Source organism: Anser anser (genome assembly GCF_964211835.1).
Source record: "Anser anser genome assembly, chromosome: 22".
Taxonomy (NCBI): domain Eukaryota; kingdom Metazoa; phylum Chordata; class Aves; order Anseriformes; family Anatidae; genus Anser; species Anser anser.
Window position 1 is genome coordinate 4,057,184 of NC_139743.1, and position 19,741 is coordinate 4,076,924.

General features: G+C 46.7%; 1 protein-coding gene across 4 annotated transcripts in view; it reads right to left on the bottom strand.

Annotated features, from left to right (window-relative positions):
• LOC310885252 (uncharacterized protein) overlaps positions 1-19,741 on the bottom strand; it is a 95,382-nt gene that overhangs the window by 57,545 nt on the left and 18,096 nt on the right. For 3 of the 4 annotated variants that reach the window (XR_014574635.1, XR_014574636.1, XR_014574637.1), the window contains one exon: positions 12,081-19,685. Coding sequence is in view for 1 of the 4 variants with exons in the window: in XM_083808378.1 (XP_083664504.1) it covers positions 2,070-2,101 (32 nt within the window). In the remaining 3 variants the exon portion in view is untranslated. Of the gene's footprint in view, positions 1-2,069; positions 19,686-19,741 lie in introns of those variants that run through there. The other variant, XM_083808378.1, reaches the window with a different exon arrangement.

Here is a 19,741-nt window from a genome sequence, read left to right on the forward strand (position 1 = left end):
GCCACGGGCTCTGAGGAAATCGGCCAGTGTGATATTAAGGATAAAGAGACGTAGATTAAATTTAGCAAGTCTTTTTACACTGTCCCCTGCAGCACTTGTATCTTGAAGCTAGGGAAGGATGAGTCCCATGTACAGGCTATTATGTGGGTCAAAAGTGTCCTGGCTCACCAAGCTCAGAGGATAAAGTAGAATGACTGATGTCTGGGAATCCATATTAAGGCCCACATCGTCCAACACTTCCACCAGAGACCTGGATGATGGCACAGAACATATATCCACAGCAAAGATGAGGATGATGCAAGACCAGGGGGGATGACACAAGAAGAGGGATGTGGCTGACGTGACGAATGGCAGAACATCAGTCCGAAGGGACTATCCTACAGCATCACTCCTCAACAAACCGGAGGCTGCAGCAGGCTGTTTATAAAACTTGTACTAATTACAGAAGATTTCCATGCTTCATCTATCACCTTTCTTTTACACAGGATCTACTATTGCTTTCAAATGTCATATCCAATGCAAGAGCCTATATTGCAATTAAGAAATACACAATGTCCCAGGCATCTGCTAATAGACTGCATTTAATTCTTGCCTCTCATTTCTGGCTTTTAGACCACCTTTGGATGGGAAAGAAAGAAAGTAAAATAGAGAGTCAACTTGAAAAGCAATTCTTTCCTAGCAAAGCAGCCTCTTCTTTTAATTCAAGATCTAACGTATTCTCTCAGTAAATTCTGTTCCTTTTCACAGGCTAAGAATAGCGGTGACTTTACACTCAGCATGCTATTTGATCCATGTAAAATGATGAAATATTAAACGTATACTCTTTAAAAATTCCCCCCAGATAACCGGTTGCCAATCAGTTTCTTCAGCAAACCCATGACAGCGACAGAGACGAGTTCCTCGCAGAAACTATTCTTTCACATATGTTGGAATTTGGAAGGATGCCACAGCCTCTTGCATTGAGTAACTGAGTTATACAGTGTGTATTGTAATATCCAGCCATATATAGTAACACCGAAGAATGTCAAACAGCCATTTATTACTGAGATAATAGAAATCAGGGCTGTTTTCTCCCTGTGTGTGATACTCATTTACTGCTCTCTCCTCCACTGTCATTACACTCACACCTCCCTTTCCAGCTAAGCAATCATTCATATTAAGGCTTATTATGCGCTATCTCTATTTGGAAATAGTTTATATTCAAGCTTAGAAATTAAGGGATCTATTCAGCCATTGATGTAACGGGCCTTGGAAAAGTCTCTTTAAAAGGCGAAAGCAAAACTGCAGCATGGAGGGAACTGTAGCAAAGGAAGAGGCTGGATTTCCTGGCTTAAAATGAAGAGAGGAGAATCACCATTCCCTAAGAGAGCCTGTGCAGGCTGGTGCGATGCCCACCTGCCAGGGAACAGAGCTCAGCCATGTGGAGCAGGGAGCCCAGCGGCTCTGGGGGCAGCTTTAGGCAGCAGCTGGCTGCTAGGGATGGTGCTGGCCCAGAGAGGGGTCAGTGCGCAGCAGGATCCTGGGCTTTGCAGAGACGGGTATGTGACAGCAAAGGAAAGACCTGATGGGCTAGATGACACCCTTGTCTGTCCCACTCTGCTAACTGCTTTGTCCAGAAGGACAGAGAAGTAGTTTTCTGTGCCACCGACTGACGGCTGGGGGAATTTCTCCTGGCAAAGCTCAGTTCCCGTGCCCTGAGCTGCGAAGGAGGGAGCAGCGGCATCGCTAACGCTGATGGCCAGAGTACGAAACCACCCGAGTCTGCCAGCTCTGAGAGATTCACATGTGAAAATAAATAGTTCTTTGACTCTGGGTGAAATTGGCCATTTTCTTTTTGCCTTTTTCAAACCCTTAAAAGACAGGGCTTTCCCCCTCGGCGATGCTGTGAATTCCTACTGAAAAGTCACTTCACATTTTTTGCAGCAGAACCGACTTTTACACGGCAGTAGCGGTTTTGCACTCATGTGAACTCCAGCATTTGTGTCTGCGGGGAGAAAAGTCATGGCTGGAATGAAAATCGTTTCACATTTTCTGTCTTCAAAGAGATTTTTTTTTTTCTTCTCCCTTACCTGTTCTGCTGCTCTGATAGCGCTTCCCACATTCATCATTTGTTCAATCTAGAAATTGTTGTTCTGTTCATTCCAGCACTGGTAGATCAGAGGGGGAGAAGAGGAAGGCTTAATACCTGTTCTTGCTTAATTTTCAGGAGCTATGGAAATGAACAGACAAATGCTTGTGATTGAAGGACCATTGAATATTACCATAAGCAGTAAATTCTTAGGAAAGTGGGCATGAATACTGATCACATTGCAGCTGCAAGAGGTAAAGTTTCTGGAATAGAAATGAAAGGCTGGAGTTTTATGCAGTTTGCTTTCAATTCCATTTACAGTTATTTCTTGTTTTTATATCCTGTTTTATTGAAATCCATTTTTTACTTTAATGTTTTTGACTTGAGGATAGGTTTTTGCCTTGAGAGCATGAATGAAATGCCACACTGTAAAGTGCCAGTTAAAATTATCAATGCAAATACTGCAGCGATGGTTTTATGAGTCCCTTGGCATTTTTTTCCCTAAGTGTTTCTGGGTTAAGAGTATTTATTTTGCTTAGTTCAAACAGAAACTCATGCCTCATAATTTGATTAGCGTGTCAAAAGGTAGTTACTGTTTTTGCACCTGTCTCGGTGCTCTTCTGCTGTTTACTTGCTCCTTGGATATTCTTTCATTACATATTCTCAAGGAATTTTGTGATGGATTAATCAGTCTTAGAGATTAAAATGTTTTGCTTGACCCCGGATAAGATGAATGTAGGCAAATGCAGCACGTATTTCTTCAAGGCACGCAGACCGTGATGCTTACTGGGTTTACCTGCCGTGAAAGTAAGTTTTACCTTTAGCTGAGGAAGTTTTAAATGTCTCTTCCATTCTCTGTCTGCTGAACCTGCCAGTGATGGGCACATAGAGCTGCACAGGGGGTGAAGAATGGGGGGAATAATAATAATAATAATAACAATAATAATAATAATAATAACAACAACAACAACAATAACAACAACAACAACATAAAAAACCCTAAGGATTTTAGGCTAGGTCCTCCAAAGCCATTGAGCAGACCTCACAACGTAATGGTGAGATCCAGCACTGGAAACCTCCAGTGTTGTTTGCCACAAACCTTCCTGGAGCTTGATGGGGACTACATGCTTCAGGCATCATAGAGAAGCCTGCAGAGGATTCGGAAGGATTTCCCTGCTTTTGTTTCAAGGAAGGGGCTCCCTTGTTGTACAGGGGACGGGAAGAAGTGGCAGAAAGGGCTCTAGAATGGGGTTAAGATCTGTGATAATAAACTGAAAGGTACACCTATAACAACTGGAAGAAGTCAGGAGAGATTTCTTGAAAAGAACTGAAAAATCTTAAGATCAATAGACCATTTACTTCAGAATGCATCTTTGCATGTTTCAGATATAATTCCCTGTGGCTTATGATATGGCTGCAGTGCTTCATTACTATTCTACTCCAAATAGATTTAATAGAGTGCAGAAAGTACACTTTTCTTGTAAACCATCTTGCTATCTAAGGATTAAGAGGGCAGAACAAAAGGGGCACGGAAATAAACATTGGATTAATTTAATATTTTGAGAAATTGCTCTGTACGGGTAAGTCTTAACAGTGTGTACCAGGGTTTTGCAGCCCTTGGCAAATGGAGCAGAAAATGTTATACAGCTCATAGCCTACAAACACTCGTGAACCCTAAAGCAGTTGAGGATTTTATAACTCAGCTTGGACAAGCCCATCTGAACAAGTATATTGGATTCTATAGGGGGAAAAAAATAAAAATGAGAGTTAGAGAAAAGCAGCAAACCATGGGCAAGAATGAAAGATGGCAAAAAGACAGAGAATGGGTCTTTTTGCTATTTATTCTTGTAAGGTCCCAGCTAGACATCTAGATCCCCTTGCTGTAAGCTTCATGCACACACAGGCAGAGGATGAGTGAGGTCAGGATTACAGCGTTCACAGGACCTCTCCCCAGTTACTCAGACCAGTACCTGGCTGGAACGTGCACTGGGAGAAAGAGGGCAGTGCGGGGCGGCGGTGGCAGGAAAGGGGACCAGAAAACAGCACTGAACTCTTCACTCTCTAAATACTTCCGTACGGGCCCTATAGAAAAATTCAATACACTGAAGGAAGGTATTGCTTGTTTAACAGCACGTGTAAATAAAACAGAGCTGTTCTTGGCCAAAATTCAAAGTGTAGGCAAGAAGCACAGACTGTTTCTTCTTCTTCTTTCTTTTTTTTTTCCCCTCTTGCCTTTCAGTCCAGATATTACTGTAATTATGTGCTCTGGGCAGGCAGAACTGGCTCCAGCAAACCCCCAGGAGCGGTCACTAAATGTGTGTTAGTTCCTGTGGAACATTCAGATGAAAACTGACGTTTTTAATTGCCATCTCTTTTTCTTTTTGCAAACATTTTTTGCCTTTTCACTTAAAACTTCCTACGATCAAATCAAAACAAAGCCGATTTTGACTAACAAAAATAAACATAAGTTTATATGTGGCAGGGACAAAGGTCATCTCCCTCTTGGATGGATCTAACTGCCCGTCAGCGTTTGCTGGCCGACCTCCAGCGCTCCAGCCGCTTTCGCTCCCTGGTTTTCATTCATGCCTCTGGTAGTTTGTTTCTCTTGATGTATTTCCAGGCTCTCTGGCTCACTGGGGTTTCCCGAGGATGACTGCATGCTCCTCCCGCAGTGTGCTGCAAGATGCTTTACAGCATCTCAGCTACCCTTAGGTAGGCAGCCGCAACCTTTATTCCAGGTACTGGTTCCCAGCAGCGAGCTGGCCAGCCCGCGGTGCTCTGATGAAATCTGCTTCTTATCAGCACTGCACAAACCAAGAGCAAGGCCTCGGGAAGGAAGACGCCGGCTAACATCCCTCGCTGGGTGCTGCAGCATCTCCATTAGCTAAAGCGAGGCCAAGTGCTCCTCCTTGTGACTGAGACAGATGTTTCCAGCGATGAGGAGCTGCAGGGCCGGCAGGTCACCGTGCATGGCTGACAGGCACCGCATTGTCCCCAGAGCCAGGCTGAGATGGGTGACCTGCTGCACTTAATCCAGACCCTTTCGGGACTACCTTGGGTGCTGCCAGCCCGCCCACGAGGCACGCTGCTTGTCTCTGTTACTGCACATGAGGGTTTGGGGTTTGCCTTGAACATCCTGCTGTGTTAGTGAGAGCATTGTGTGTGTGCTCACTGTCTGCTCACCTGCATCCCTGGCATCATCTTTTTCTTGTAGGCAACTCCGTAAAGCACTTCACAGAGCAGCTGTATTAAACAGATTGCAATCTGTATTTATTTTTTTTCCTCCTTAAAGGATTGCTTCTGGGGCAAAAGAGAAGGGCAGTAAAATATTATCTCCTGAACAAGCTCAGCTTGCCAGCTTGTAGCAGCTTTCTAAATGCTTGCCTGTGGTAAGGAATGATTGTAAAAGATGGGAGACTGGTGGCTGGATGTGTTTTTGTGAAAGTTTTATACAGCAAGAACTTCATTTTTCAAAAGCTATTTCATTACATTCAGAGCGGTTGAAGACCAGAGAGGAAGCAACAGCAGAAACGTGATAAATGACAGCAGCTAGACACTGGGTGGATGGGAGAAATGGGTTCTGTAGCAGCCTGACCTCCTGACTCCTCTGACGTTGTTGACCTTGCAATGAGAGCATCTGGCTGCGTGCCCTACTGGAAGTATGTCCCCTGCTCTACCAATTTAATTCTGGTTGTCTTCAGCATCTATGCTTTACACGGAGCCACTTCCATCATATTCCTCAAATGCAATCAGGCCATGCAGAGGAAAAGATGTAAAGAAACAGCATTGCCCTGATAGTCCTAATTCACAAAAAAAAGAAAAATAATTATTAAGTGGTCTAAGAGTAGCAGCTGTGATGTGCGAACATCAAAGGCAGCAAAGCCTCCTTTCTTCATCTCTAACTAGCTGCTCTGAGATGCGGCAGGCGCTGGCTGGGGGCTACAGCAGGGTGACAGTAACTGAGCCACGGAGCTCGGGTGAGTGAGCGAGCTCTCCGTTAATTAGGCAGCTCCCCAGGGACCGTGGATTCCTAGGTGCTGGAAATGCACAGATTTCCTTTGCGCAGACCCTGAAGAAGCATTTCTTTTCCCTCCAAACACAAAGAGAGAAGGGAGAAAAATGCTGACCTCAAAAAAAAAAGAGTGTTAAAAGATTCCCTGGCATGGATGATAAAGAGTGGAAGCAACACAGGGACGGGCTTCCAGTTTGGCTTTGGAGGATGGCATAAACACTGTGGATGAGACAGTCTCTGTAAGTGTCCCCTCTCTGAGAAGCAGTAAATTACAACTTTGACTAACAGACAATTACCCTTGATTATAAGCAAGGGTGCCTAGTGAGCCCTGACAAGCTCAGGGCTGAAAACCTACCCTCCTTAGTTCTGCTCCCTGCTCCAGCAGGGCAGTGCAGTTCCCAACTGAAACAAAGGCTGCGAGTGTTTTAATCTTGATTACGCTGCTGAGCCACGGTGCAGCCCCGAGGGAGTCCCCGAAAGGTCTCGCTCTATCCTACCCATCTGCAAAACCAAGATAAACGAGGGGTGTCCCGAGCCTTCATTAATACTTGCAGGAGTACTTTGAGGTGCCCGGTGCGCCGTGCTGCAGAGCGCCTGGCACTAAAGCTCTTTGTGGCCCCAGATGCCAGCAGCAGCCCCCTGGGTGCCCAGCCCCTTGGTGGGGACACCCTGGTGGCTGCTGCTGGGGCTCAATCCCTGCCTTTGACATTCGTTCTGCACCTTTGCTACGCAACCGGAGCTCATTCTGCAGAAAGGTGCCTAATCGTTTTTGATGCCTCCGGCTTTTGTTGCTCTTGGACACTCAGCTGGGAAATGGGATTTAAATGTGCAAAAGCGAGTGCTGCAGCCTCGGCACCAAGGAGCCCCTGGTGACGGGAACAAGCCCGATAGCAAAGAAAACAGATAAATCCACCGAGCCAGCTGCTGGGGCTGCAGTCATTTGCAGCTGGCTGCCGTGCCCCCGAGCAGTATCTCTTGCACAGAGCCGAAAGGCAGCCGGATGGGTAAAGGGCCAAAGCACCAAGGAGTCGGGAGACGCTGGCATGTAGCAGACAATAACAATAAAATCCCGGTTCCCAGGTGTGTGATGAAAAACAGAGAGGGAATAAAAGTGATTAGCAGGACTGCAAATTCTAATGGTAGCTTAGGCTGGGATGTTAAACAGACTCTGGGCTTCCAGAGGCCTGTATGAAGTAGGTGCAGACACAGCTTACAAACCCATCTGAAATCCCTGTGGGATCAGAATTTGGCTGCATGTTGGGATGGCTCCTGGATCACCTGCAGCGCAAGGCTTTGCCCTGGCTCTTTGAAAACTGAGTGGCAGCAATCTCTCTATTTTTATTTTTCTGACAGGGAAATGAAACTTGGAGGTTTAAGAGTATCTCTGTGTTGTTTCAGCTAGAAAATCCTACATTAAATTAGTTGTACTGGGTTTTTATGGACTGGGCTCCTGTGCGATGAACAGGAGCGAGTCTCGCTTGGAGTGAGCTGGTTTGTTGCATACAGCAAAATGGTAAATTGCGAAGGGAGAAAGCATAATTCACATGGGAGTATTCAGTCAGTAGCCGGAGTAGCCCAATTAATCAGCAAATGATGTATTTACTTTATTGCTCTAGTGGAAAGGGAACACAAGCAGAGGTTTAGAGCAAGAACAACTTGTCTCTAGTTTTTCTAAAGCCCGAATAATTGTACTCCACAGAAATTGTGCTGCTTTCCTTTGCAGGAAATTTCTCAGGCATCTCTCAAAAAGAGCCATGGCAAGTCTCTTCTACACATCAGAACAATTTGCCTTCCTAAATGAGGGCAAATAGGGAAGGAGAGCTCATCAGTCACAATGCTGCGCCGGGGCTGTTAATTCCATGCATGTCCTTATCCCAGCCACCCTGTGCTGCTGTGGAGGGGCTCTGCTGTCCCTGGGCTTCAGGTGCCACCACTGTCCCTAAGGTGCTGTCCCTGCCTGGCTCAGGGAAAGCAGCCTAAGCTCAGGGTGCCAGTCCCACGCTGCTGGAGCCGTTCTGCCCGCTCCTGATGAAAGTGCAGCTCTGGAGATATTCTCGAGTGTTTTTTAATGCAGTGCAAAACGAAGAAAGCTGAAGTTAAACAAAGCAATTATTTCCAAACTTGAGCTTTCACAATAGCGACAAATTGTAATCACACCCTTTGAAACCTGCAATTACAAGCAGTTCCCACTAACCCTTTGCCCTCCTATGTTGTTATAGATGGAAAATGAGCCACGAGGCATTAGCCATTACTTCTCTTTTGTTTCTTGATACTCAGCAGAACTTCCCCGAACTTGCCAGGAGCATTATTTTTCTACTCCCCAGAGTGTTTGGAGACCCTTGAAAAGCCTAGGTAAGATGGCCCTGGCTGAGATGTCTCAGCACTCCCCTGGTTAAAACGGGTACTCCAGGAAAAGAAAAGGAGGAGTAGATGGCACTACCCTTTTCACAAAGCCATTTCTGGAAACTCATGCCTGTCCCGGTATTCATGCATTATTTCAAAAATTCATGTAAAATGGGGTGGGCTTGTGAAAATGCCAAGGCCAAATCATGGCATAGAAATAGTCCTCGTCTGGGCTTAACACGGTGCAAACACAACAGGAAAGGGAAAAGGTGGTTTGACCACAGCCTGTAAGTGCTGGAGCAGAAGATCTCAGATACAAGAAACCTTTGAAGTTTAATAGATGGAGGCACAAGAATTTTCAAGTGTAAGAGTAATTAAGCAGTAGTAACTCATCAAGGGATGTGGTCCCTGTCTCCTGGAGTATACCCATCAGGGCTAGATGTCTTTCCAAGACAAAACAGCCATTTCCTCCATAAAGCAGGTGACATTTGGGCCAAGCACCCATGTCTTGTGCCCACCTCTAATGCAAGAAGTAGGCTGAAGTCCCCTGCTGCTCCCTGCAAGGATCCCTCTGAGCAGTGCTTCTCCAGCAGTGCAATAGCAAAGGGCTAGCAGGACTGAATCTGCTCACGTTATTGCTTTTGTGTTTGGACTCGTTATACACAGACTGCTTTGGGAAGGGCTGGACAAAGAGCTGCAGCTCCTTGGCTTGTACAATAACCATGTGTTTCTCCTTAAGATTTTTGTCTGCCCGAAACCTGATGATAGAGCCCATATGGGCTCCTGATCTACAGCTGGCTCCTGGAGAGCTGCTGATTGCTTTTGGCGAGGGGACACAGCATTTGCATGCAGACCACCTGAATGCTTTACGTGCTGAGGACGGGGACAGGTCATTCTGCAGGGCAGGACCAAAAAACGTCACCTTTGAGCACCAGCGTCAGCATCATATTCAGTAACTCGGGGTCTGCACAAATCCCTGTCAATCGATTTGCTCAAAGAAAGAGCAAAGGGCTTGTTTCACTTTGCTTTTCCTTAGCAGCCTTCACTGGGCAACGGTACCAGGCCATGGGACAGCAGCTACTGAAACCCTGAAGCGAAAGCCTCTGTCCAGCTGCGTGGTACCTGGCAGCACCACTTGGAGCTCAGCGCTCTTCAGAAGTGAGTTACTGCAGCACTGGGATTTGTTAGTGGCTGCCAACAAAGATGTAAATACAGAGAATGGAAATCTTATAGTATGCGGTGAGCCCCGGCTAGCCTTGAAACTCCTCCTCCTGAATAAATAGCGCTGATGCATTCAGCTCAGGTTTCCCTTCCACAGCTTTCACCAGAGAATAAAGAGATGCCAAGCAGAGAAGGAAGCAGTGGGTCGGGATTCCTCGCACATCCATCTCAGCTCACCTCTTCCCCTCCCCTGCTCTTTTACCAGGCTTCAATGGCAGATGCTTTCAGAGAAGCAGCTCCTCTGTCAGTTATCCCAGCAGCTCTTGTGATGCACAGAACGCGCTGCTTAGCCAGGCAGAAACACACTGGACACAAGCTGCCTATTTAAACCATGTCTGTGATGGGAATAGGTGAGCAGTGATGGCAGTGGAGAGGAGTGAGCCCTCCTCATAATCTTGTGTTAGACCACAGGCAACTGCGGGCAGGCTCCGTGGTTTTGCCACGGGTGGTAGAAGGCAGAAAAAGAAAGGAGAGAAGCAAGTGGCTGGTGCTGACGGACAGATGGTAGCGAGCAGTGCCCTGCAACAAGGGCACACACGTGGGACTGCACAAAAACATCTGGCCCACAGCCTGTGGGCATCTGAACTCAAGCAAGGTATCAAAAAAAAAAAAAAATTGTATTTCTTGATATACAGAAGAAAGGACAAAAAGCATTATGGAAATAAATCTCCCATCCCAGCACCTGACTGACTGTGGTTTCCAGTGAAAATGTTGCTCAGCTTTATTACCTGCAGTTTAGAGGGTCTTGGGGAGTCTGGTGGGGAATCAGCACACTCAGGAAGTGTCTGCATGGGTCTAGGGAGGTCTCTGGCTCCTAGGCAGATGAGGAACATCCCGCTTCTGTCTATCCTGCTTCCCCAGAGCATTTAGTGAAACACAAGATATTTAAAGGGGGATTCATCCTGCCTTGTGCAGAGCTACAGCCATTTCCAGGTTCTGGAGAGGAAATACTGGCCAGGGCAGTGAGCTCGTCCTCTGACATTTCTAACAGCTCCCTATCAATTTTACTTTTAGCTGAAACAATCAGAGGTGTTCATAAACCCAGGCAGCCCTTAAACTGAGATGTGGACGTCTTAAAATGACAGAGATGAGGAAGGGGATAATCCAGCACTGCAACTGCAAGAGCATCCTCTGGCAGAAATAATATCAAACAACTGCAGTAGGTTCATTAATCTTGTGATTATTTCGGCAGCAGATATGTCAGACAGCATTACAGCTTCCAGCTGTTGTGGTAGGTGTGCAGCTCACAGCAACTGAGGGGCACTGGAGGATCTTTAAACAGGCCTCTGCCTAAATCCCCACACGTACTTAAAACAATTCTCCAAATTGGTTTTGCTTCCCAGCGCTTGTGGCCTGCCATAAATCTCATGGTTACCTTGGCCCACATCACAGAACCAGGCTTGGAAAGACGCGAAGCCTTGAGGAATCGCGGAGAGCTCTGCAAAACCAGGGAATTAATGCTGCAAGGGTCTGATTTCGTGGAGGCTGGCAGTTTGGCACTGGGAAGCTGGCTGCTGACAAGAGCCCCTGTGAAAGCACCGGTGGTGCCAGAGCCGTGTGTCCGTGCACGTGTCTCCGTGGGGCGTGCACACACGTGCACGCCATGAAAGCGTTCCTTGTGTACGCAGTCCCAGGAAACCCTTGTGTGGGGCTAATCTCCCCAATTTCCAGGTTGGTGGTGATAAAAGTTTATTAACACTGAAGATTTTCTGTGCTCAGCTGACAGCAATAAGACATTTTTTGCAGGGAGTGTGCTGAAAGCCCCTGCCGTCCCTGTAGCAGCAGAACGCAGTGCCTGCAGCCCAGCTGCACCAGCTCCGCCGGCTTCGTTTAAACCAACAGATTTATTTATGAGCCCCAAAATGGAAACTCCTACCTCTCTTAAGAGCAAAACCTCACTCTGAGGAGAGTAGAAATGTCATCTCCTTCCAAGTGCCATCCAGAGAGATAATAATACAGATAATAATCCAATCCTGTTTTAAATTACCCATCATACCTAATGCTCCTGCTAGGGTTTTTTTCTGAAGCTAGCATTTGACTTGACATTTGGATTTGGCTATAACTGTCTCTTGCTGCAGGTACGAGCAGTGTGTCATCGCCTCACTGCAATCCGCCTTGTGCTGGCTCTAACAGCCCCAGGAGCTGTCCCACAGCGGTGGGCAGAGGACGGGGCTGCAGAGCTCCTGGTGCCAGGAGCCAGCTCCACCAGCGAGGACCGAGCACCCTGCAGCACGGGGGCTCTGCTGGCATGCAGCTATAAGCTGCTTCACATCCACTCGGGCTGCAGCAAACTCTCACGTTGCTCTCCGTACATAAATTATACCCTCACGGCTGCAGTCTTAACAGCTCCAGTCTCAGCCTCGTCCTGCAGTTTTGCTGCTGTCCCTGCACCGGGTTTCCTCTGGGTGAGAGCTGCCTGGGTAACTCCTGGGAAGAAAGAGTTTGGAAGCAGAATGACAAAGGTTGTAAGAATGGCTCAGCCAGCTCCTGATTTCCATCGTGGTAATTGACCTGCGTAATCCGCAGCCACAACAAACCTGAGTATACGTGACAGAGGAGATGTCACGGGCTGGGACAAACTTGTGGATGAAGCTGTGAGCAGCGAGCCTGTGCCAGCTGCAGCCCAGCCCCGGTTCGCTTCGCAGTCTGAAGGCCCCCGTGTCTGCGGCAAGGAGATGGCTGCTGCGAATCCCAGAGGAAGGAGGGGAGGGAAAACGATCTCTCTCCCTTGCTTCGAGAAGTGATGCTACATCGGTAATTACATCATGTAGCTTTCCAGCATAACTCGGTTAGAACCTTATCTTCTCTGTAACGACTACGGTAACAGACTGCGTTGGGCGGGCGGAGATTTGATTATGGGGTGATCTCAGTCCATTTACGAGGAACGACGTGGATTTGGGGTGCAGACAAGAGGCTTTAAACCACCTGTGCTAGGCAGTAAGAATTAGATTTGCAGAAGCGTGATCACGTCTGTGCCTTTCTGACTGAGTTGTCAGTAAATCACGCTGTACACCCCCCATCCTCCCTTCTCCCCCGTGATTTTTGCAGGATGACATGCCCTGGGTATTTACTTTCCTAGTCAGGGTGTGCATTGTACTTGCAGTTTGCTGCCTTATTAAAAAATAAAAGTCTGCATGTTTTGCAGCAGTTAGATTAGCTGAAAGCAATTGCCAAAAGGAGTCAACCACCCTCCTCCACAGTCTTGCTGTTGCTCCAGACCAGCAGCTACAGTTTTTAGGAAATACTCTTCCTGAAAAAACAGCCTAGCAAGCTAGTCTTGTCAATAGGCGATAAAAATGAAACTCTTCCTACATTTACTCTCCAGCAATTAACTAACAAACCATTGCTCCAAGCAAACAGTTTCTTAGGGATTACTGTTTAATAAAAGGATAGCAGTGGGAAAATGATCCACTGGAAGAAACATAAATTACAGAAGATGCTGTAACATGGTTTCTGTGTGCAGCCACCTTTAAAATAAATGTAAATAAAGGAAATGGGCGAAGCTGAAATTTATTTCATTTTTCAAGTGATGAAGATAAAACAGAATGGTCCAGATCCATGTCTGCATGATGGGTCAGAGCAATTAGTAGACATTACTGGTAGAAATCCCACTAAAGGAAACCAAGAAGAGGCCCGATTTGCCTCTTAAATGCCCCAAAGAAGACTCGTGGTGGCAGGTGCAGCCAGCTGCTGCCACCCCTACCAATTTTGCTGCTGCTGTAAGGGAGCTGTTTGTCACCTGGAAGAAAAATCACACACCCTACATGTCTTAAATTGCCCCATAATCCAAAGGCCAACTCATTTTCAGCTTCTGTTAAAGATAACAGCTTTAGCATTTCCCTGACTGTTTTGTGGCATCCCATGTAATACTAGACAAGGCAATTTGTTAATCTGCCAACACTGGCATTAAATATCCCCTTTTGTATGCTGACAACACATTAACAAGAAGTCAGACCTATAGACTGTTTTCCTACTGAAACTATGAAATTTGGTGTAGACTTCATTTACCCATGCAATGGAAACCTAATAGCATATGAAAAGCATTAAATAGAATTTGCGGTAAATGTCTTCTTTGAGTCCTAAAGATATATTTGTAACCGTTCAAAGCCCGGTTTGGCTCTGAAACAGCTGCACAGAGAGCAAAGCTCAACTTCAAAGCAGCGGAGGGTCTGCTTTCAATCTCGGGGGGCTGGAGCAGGGACCCTGCGTAAAAAAACAATTTCCCCCAGGTTTGCTCTGTCCCCAGACCTCGCTTGCTGGTAACAGTGCCCTGACCCCATGTGGATGTGGGAGAAATGCTCAGCTGTGTCATTTGGATACCTCTGATATTTCCATTAGTGCAAACAGGTAATTACGAAATGGTGAGAAGTGGTAAATAATGCAAGAGGGAGCGGCTGTGAGCTGAGACAAAAGCGATTTCCAGGCTGCCACACTTTCTGCTTTCCTTGCAATTCCTGTAAATTTCCTGTCTGGTTTGAGATAAGAAGGGGTTTTACTGCATCATCTCTTGTACTTAAATATGATATTGTTCTTGCTTTGTAAACTGCACAAAAAACAGGTTGAGGCATGGACTGGAATAAAGACAGTTCAGTTTCTGTCTGAGATTAGATATAAGCCTGGATAAATTGTTGGGAGTACTGGCCATCAGCTGGTAACCCCCCAGGGCATCATGAATCCATCCCCTGCCTGTAGCTGGAGGCAGAAGCTGGCATCGCGGTGTAACATTGGACCTCTTGGACCAGGAGGTCTCTGAATCAAGTGAGACACACCTGCAGCTCTCCCAGGCTGCCTGGCAGGCCCTGTCTGTCCCTCTTGCACTGACAGCTGCTGAAAACCTTTTTATGTTGTTTTACAGCTACAGTAAACTAGAGAAGTGCATTCAAATCTTCTGTGCATTTCTCTTTCTTTGTTCCTTATTTACCTAGCTATGTCAGTTGCTGTCTTCTCAGATATCCCTTTCCTCCTTGTTTTGTCCAAACTGTAAAGCTCAGAATTTAGAATATTCAATATTCAGAGATTCCTCAGAAGTGCGTAGGCACTACAAATACCAGGTGCATTTCCAGCCCAAGGATGGTACATTATCACTCTTCCAAAGTCACTGTCTGCAGCGCTCACAGCCTTCTGCAGAGGAAGGAGAGGTTCTGTTGCCCATAGAGACTTATCCAGCCAAAATCCGACTCTGCTTTGAAGTTTAACCAAGGTATCTCATTTGGAAGATAGCAGTCACATAGAAATAATTTGGTAGCAAAGGTTCTAGTTTCAGACTCTGTTCTAGGAATATCCTTGAGAGAATAACGTCTCTTGACCTTATTGTTCCTGCAGACTCTCTGAGGCCCATAAAACAAGCTAGCATTGGATTTATGATGATCAGCTAATCCTGGTTTGTGACATGGTCAATATTACTGAATCAAGATCCACATGTACCTGATACACACAGTGAGACACCAATAGAGCTGGAATGTTACAAAAACTGGAGTATTACTTTACTTTGAAAGTTTAGAGGCATTTTTTTTTGTACATTTTCATAGAATTTCTTATGTTTGCACTGCAAAGCACTGGAGGCCAGTATTTCAGATACAGTTTCTGTTGGTCAGAAGTGTTTTTAACCCTGACATTCCTCGGGTTCACTCTCCAGGTGTGGGCTGGTTTCTGTGCAGCGCTCTCATCCCAGAAACCAGACGCTTTGCCTCTGGGCTTTCTCTGCCACGATCTGTGCACGGGAATGGAGAAGAGGAAAGCTGGCTTGCACAGAGCCTCCCAGACAGGGAGGTCGGGAATTGTCGTGTCATGGACTGTGTCCAGCAAGGCTGTGGTTAAGGTGCTGAGAACACAAGCTCTGCGCTAGCTCTGCTACCCAAAGGAGCTTTTCAGAGGATTGCCCAGCCTTTCTTTCTGCATTAATCGTCTCACCACAGACGGCTGGCCAGAGATTTTTCTCTCCCTTTGTTTGCTGCTGCCCAACTACTTTTGCAGAAGTCAGCGAGCCGTCGCTCGAGCTTCTGGGCTACAGACAAGGTCGATACACTCCACTGCTTCCCACCTGCCGCTCTTTGCATCGAGAGCTTTGGGTTTTGGGTTGCTGCATGAGGAGTAGCCAAGGCAAGGGGACAGAAGCCTGACTGCCAAACCATTTTTCCAGCTGGGGATTTACATCCTCGCTTCCCCCAGTCCAACCATTCAGGTGTAACTTTTCTCAGCCAGTTAGCCCTTTGCAGAGGATGGAGATGTGCCTCCTGCTGTCCCACGCTTTTGTTTCCCTCTTTCCCCCCTGTACTAAGCCTCCCCCGGTGCTCCAGCCCCTGCCCAGGTTGTGTTTTACCAAACAAAGCAGTCTTTCTGAACAATCTTTTAGCCCTTTTGGTCAATTGCTTTGAAGTTGTTTGTAACCGCATTCAGCTTGCAGCTTGAAAAGGAAGAAAGAAGAAAACAAAAGAGAGATAGCTTGGCTCCTAACTGACTTAAGGCTGCAAGCAGCTTCTTGTCAATACTGTTTTCTCTTGAATGGTAGCTATCGGCCGTGATAAAGCAGACAGAAGACAAACTGGTTTAATAAAGGAAACTTCTTGGAGAACCTTTTTCTTTCTTGTTGCCTCTGGACCAGATTCAAGACTCCCTACCGGCATCGATGGATTTGGTTCCTTTTCCTTCTCTCCTTGGCTCACTCGTCCCTCCCTCCTGCCTTGCTGTATTTGCCTTGATACATTGGCTAGACTGGGGGAGCTTTTACTCAGTATTGCAGTGGTGATTTAAAGCCTCGACTTGGAGCAGGACACTGGGGTAATAATCGGTGTCCAACCAACCCAGGAAAGGCCAGGGCAAAGCTTCTCGGCAATTTAAGCAGAAAACTACGTGAGAAAGTAGGAAAAAGGAGAGATCGTTTGTTCTGTTTTGGAACTGATGGTCAGAAAGATTTTCCTGGGCTCTCAGAGGGCTGACATTGCCAGGGGGCTGCTGCAGCATCGTCCCCCCGGGGTGCTGCTGCCCCTCTCGGAGGGACAAACCAGGGGGGGGCAAAGCAAAGGTTTCACTTGCCCAGCTGTCTGGAAAGGAAGCTCTTATATAAAATGTTCATGTGTGTCAATTCTGGGAAGAAACTCTTGCTTTTCAGATATCTGGAAAGGCTGGAAATGTCTCTTGTCCATTCTCTATTTTTTTCTTCCCCACCTTCCCTTTGAAATCAACACCTCAAATGCAGACGAAAACCATCGGAATTCAGGGGTAGTCTATTTTGTGCGGCTCTCCTGATCTGACGCAGAAATGGACTGGCAAAATCATTGCCATTTGCAGGCAACACATGGTTTTGTTTCTTTAAATATCCCTTCAAGAGCATAAGCTGTGCTCCGTCCTCAACCACCAAAAAACCTGCAGACGCCACTGCCTCGGGAGAAAGCTGCTACCGGGCACACACAGAAAAGAATCTTCCATTTATTTTTGTTTCTGTTTCATATGTTATTTATTATCACTTGCTTCCAGGTATATTTGCAGCCTCCCCAGGGGCCATTGCTGGAGTGACATTAAATGAATTTACTCAGATGCGGCTGTTTGTGATGCACTCTAATTTTAGACTTGGTCTCCCTGGATTCTGTATTTGGATGCAAAGAAGTGACAAGCACTCCTCTCTCTTTTCTCTCTAATCTACATGCAGAGGGTGGGAGCAGTTCGGATTTTTGACAGGAATGGGCGGAAGATGGAGGGGGAAAAAAAAATGCTTCCTAGGGTCACAGTTGCCAGCTCCAGCAGCAGCAGGGCTGTGACAGGCAGAGGGGCTCCGGGTTGGGATTTCAGCCAGCCCCTGCTTCCAGGTGCTGCAGCAAGAAGCCTGTGGATCTCCCCCATCCACTCACAGGAACCCGAGCCACCATCAGCCCGTTCCCATGGGAGAGAATAACAATCAGCAGGGAGTGAAAAAATGCTGAGAACAGGGGAGGGTGAAAACACGCTGGTGAGGAGAGAGAAATGGAGCTGCAGCAAGAATTGCTGCCGGGGAAAGAGTGGGGAAGGAGCCCAGCAAGAAGAGAGTGCTCACTGGCTGGGAATTTTTCATTTAGGGAAAATGTCCATCCCTGATGACAGGCAGCCTGGCTGACTGGGGGAGTCTTAGCCGCTGGGTTTCAGACAAGTACAGCTACTCCCTGTCGCTGCCTTGCCATGCAGTGGTGCCCAGAATAACACTGACTCTCCTGTTTGTTTGCCACTACGCAGCTCATTTTCCCTTTCCTTCCAGGAGGCTGCCCAGGGCTTGGGAAGGAGCTAATATCATTAGGAATAATCACGCTGAGTGCAAATTCCTATTAGCTTTATTGCAAAACAACCAGGCTGGACCCTACGTGAATTACATCTGGGAAGCCGAGCCCTTTCCCCAGGTCTGTCTGTTCCACTTAATGTCTGTTTCCAACAATGTTATTCCATTACAGAAAACTAGAGTTAGGAGCCCTTTTGTTTACTGTGTTATACAAATTCAATTTGTCACAGAGCTGGGTGTATAAATTAGAAGTGAAGGATGTTAGAGAAATTAAATGATAAGGCCTTCGCCAGCTCCCTTTGCCACTAAGATTCAGCTGATAAATCAGAGCCCCCAAGCAATATTAGGTAAACTAAAATAAAGCCATAATGTAAATAGGTAGATAAAGAAGTCAGTAATATACAGTGTGCAGATAGGCATGAACATCTTGGATCCCCTTCTTTCCTGCCCTTGCGCTGCAGAAAACTGGGAGGAATGTATAAAGCAGGTGGGATGTTCCCCTTTAGCATATGCAGGCTCCAGCAGGTGCAGCAGGAGGCAGAAACCTCACCCAACAGATCCTGCTCAGCCTCGTCTGCCCTCCACAGACCTGCTACACAAGCCCCACGGAATGTACTGGACATCTACTTCCCTTTTCTGCCAGATGTTCAGTGCCTTTATTATGAAGCACTCATGCTGTATGCTGTCCCTAATAGGCACGGATAAAAAAAAGGCATTTCTCCAGCTGCTACACCGTTAACGTACCCTTAAACCTTGAAATTTGCAGATTTTTTCCTCGAGATTTTGTTACACTTTACCTGTGACATCCTTTATAGCACAGTATTGTAACTAGGAGATAAAAACAGATTTGAACCTACTCTGTATTACTCGAGCTACTCAGTGCAATTTGAGAACATCAGGAAATGGAAACTCCTTTAGAGCAATGGTGGTAGCACTGTAGAGAAGAGTGGTTGATTTTCTGCTGAAGTTCAGACTTTTTATGCATTGCAGGGGATGTTAATATTTCTCTGCTCTGAAAGCAGAGAAGAGCTGGTGGAAACAAAGCATCGCAAAAAGGGTGATGGAAAGAAAATATACTTGATGTGGCTGTGGTGGCAAGGCAAGTCACGCTGAATGAGATCTTTAAGCTCAGCCAGTGTTTAGGGGAGAAGGGGCAAAAGGAAACTTTCTGCGTTGTTTCCAGGGCCAGAGAACCAAGTCTGGTGCTTTCTTGCTCAGAAGAGGATCACAATAGTGGAAAGAAGAGATTTTCCCCTTCCCTTTATATTAGCTAGGGATGTCACAGGACACTAACTCCAGACATTCTGCAGCAGATAAAGTTCACATCACCATTATTCAAAGCAATGGCCATCAGCAGGACTTGGAGGCCGTTCTCTCAGCCTGGCACACCGACTGCAGGACACCCGGCCACGTCCTCCTCCCTTGGGAAGCTCGGCTGAGCTCCAAAGGGCCGCAGCATCTCTGGATGGGGTGGCTGATCCCCCCCACGAAGCCAGGGGAATACAAGGAAATACACTTCCATCTGTAACACAAGAAGCTGCGTAGAATGAATTCCTTACAGCAAGAGGGGGTGGGGAAGGACTTGCAAGCAGGACTCGGGTCCTGAAGCTCTGTCGTGTACACTAATGATTACCAGACTCTTCGTAACGCAAAGCAGCGGCTGCCTCGTGGAGCTGCACGTTCTGCCTTGGTATGCTGCAGCTCTGTTCCAGGGTAAAGCTGGAGCTCAAAATTCCAGTGGCAGGACTGTAATCTCTTTCCATAAGAAGATTTAGTCTCTTCCTTCCCAAGCATTTGGACTTGAGGTGAATAGAAGCAGAAAAGAGCAATTCTCTGGTTAACTTTTGGTGACAGA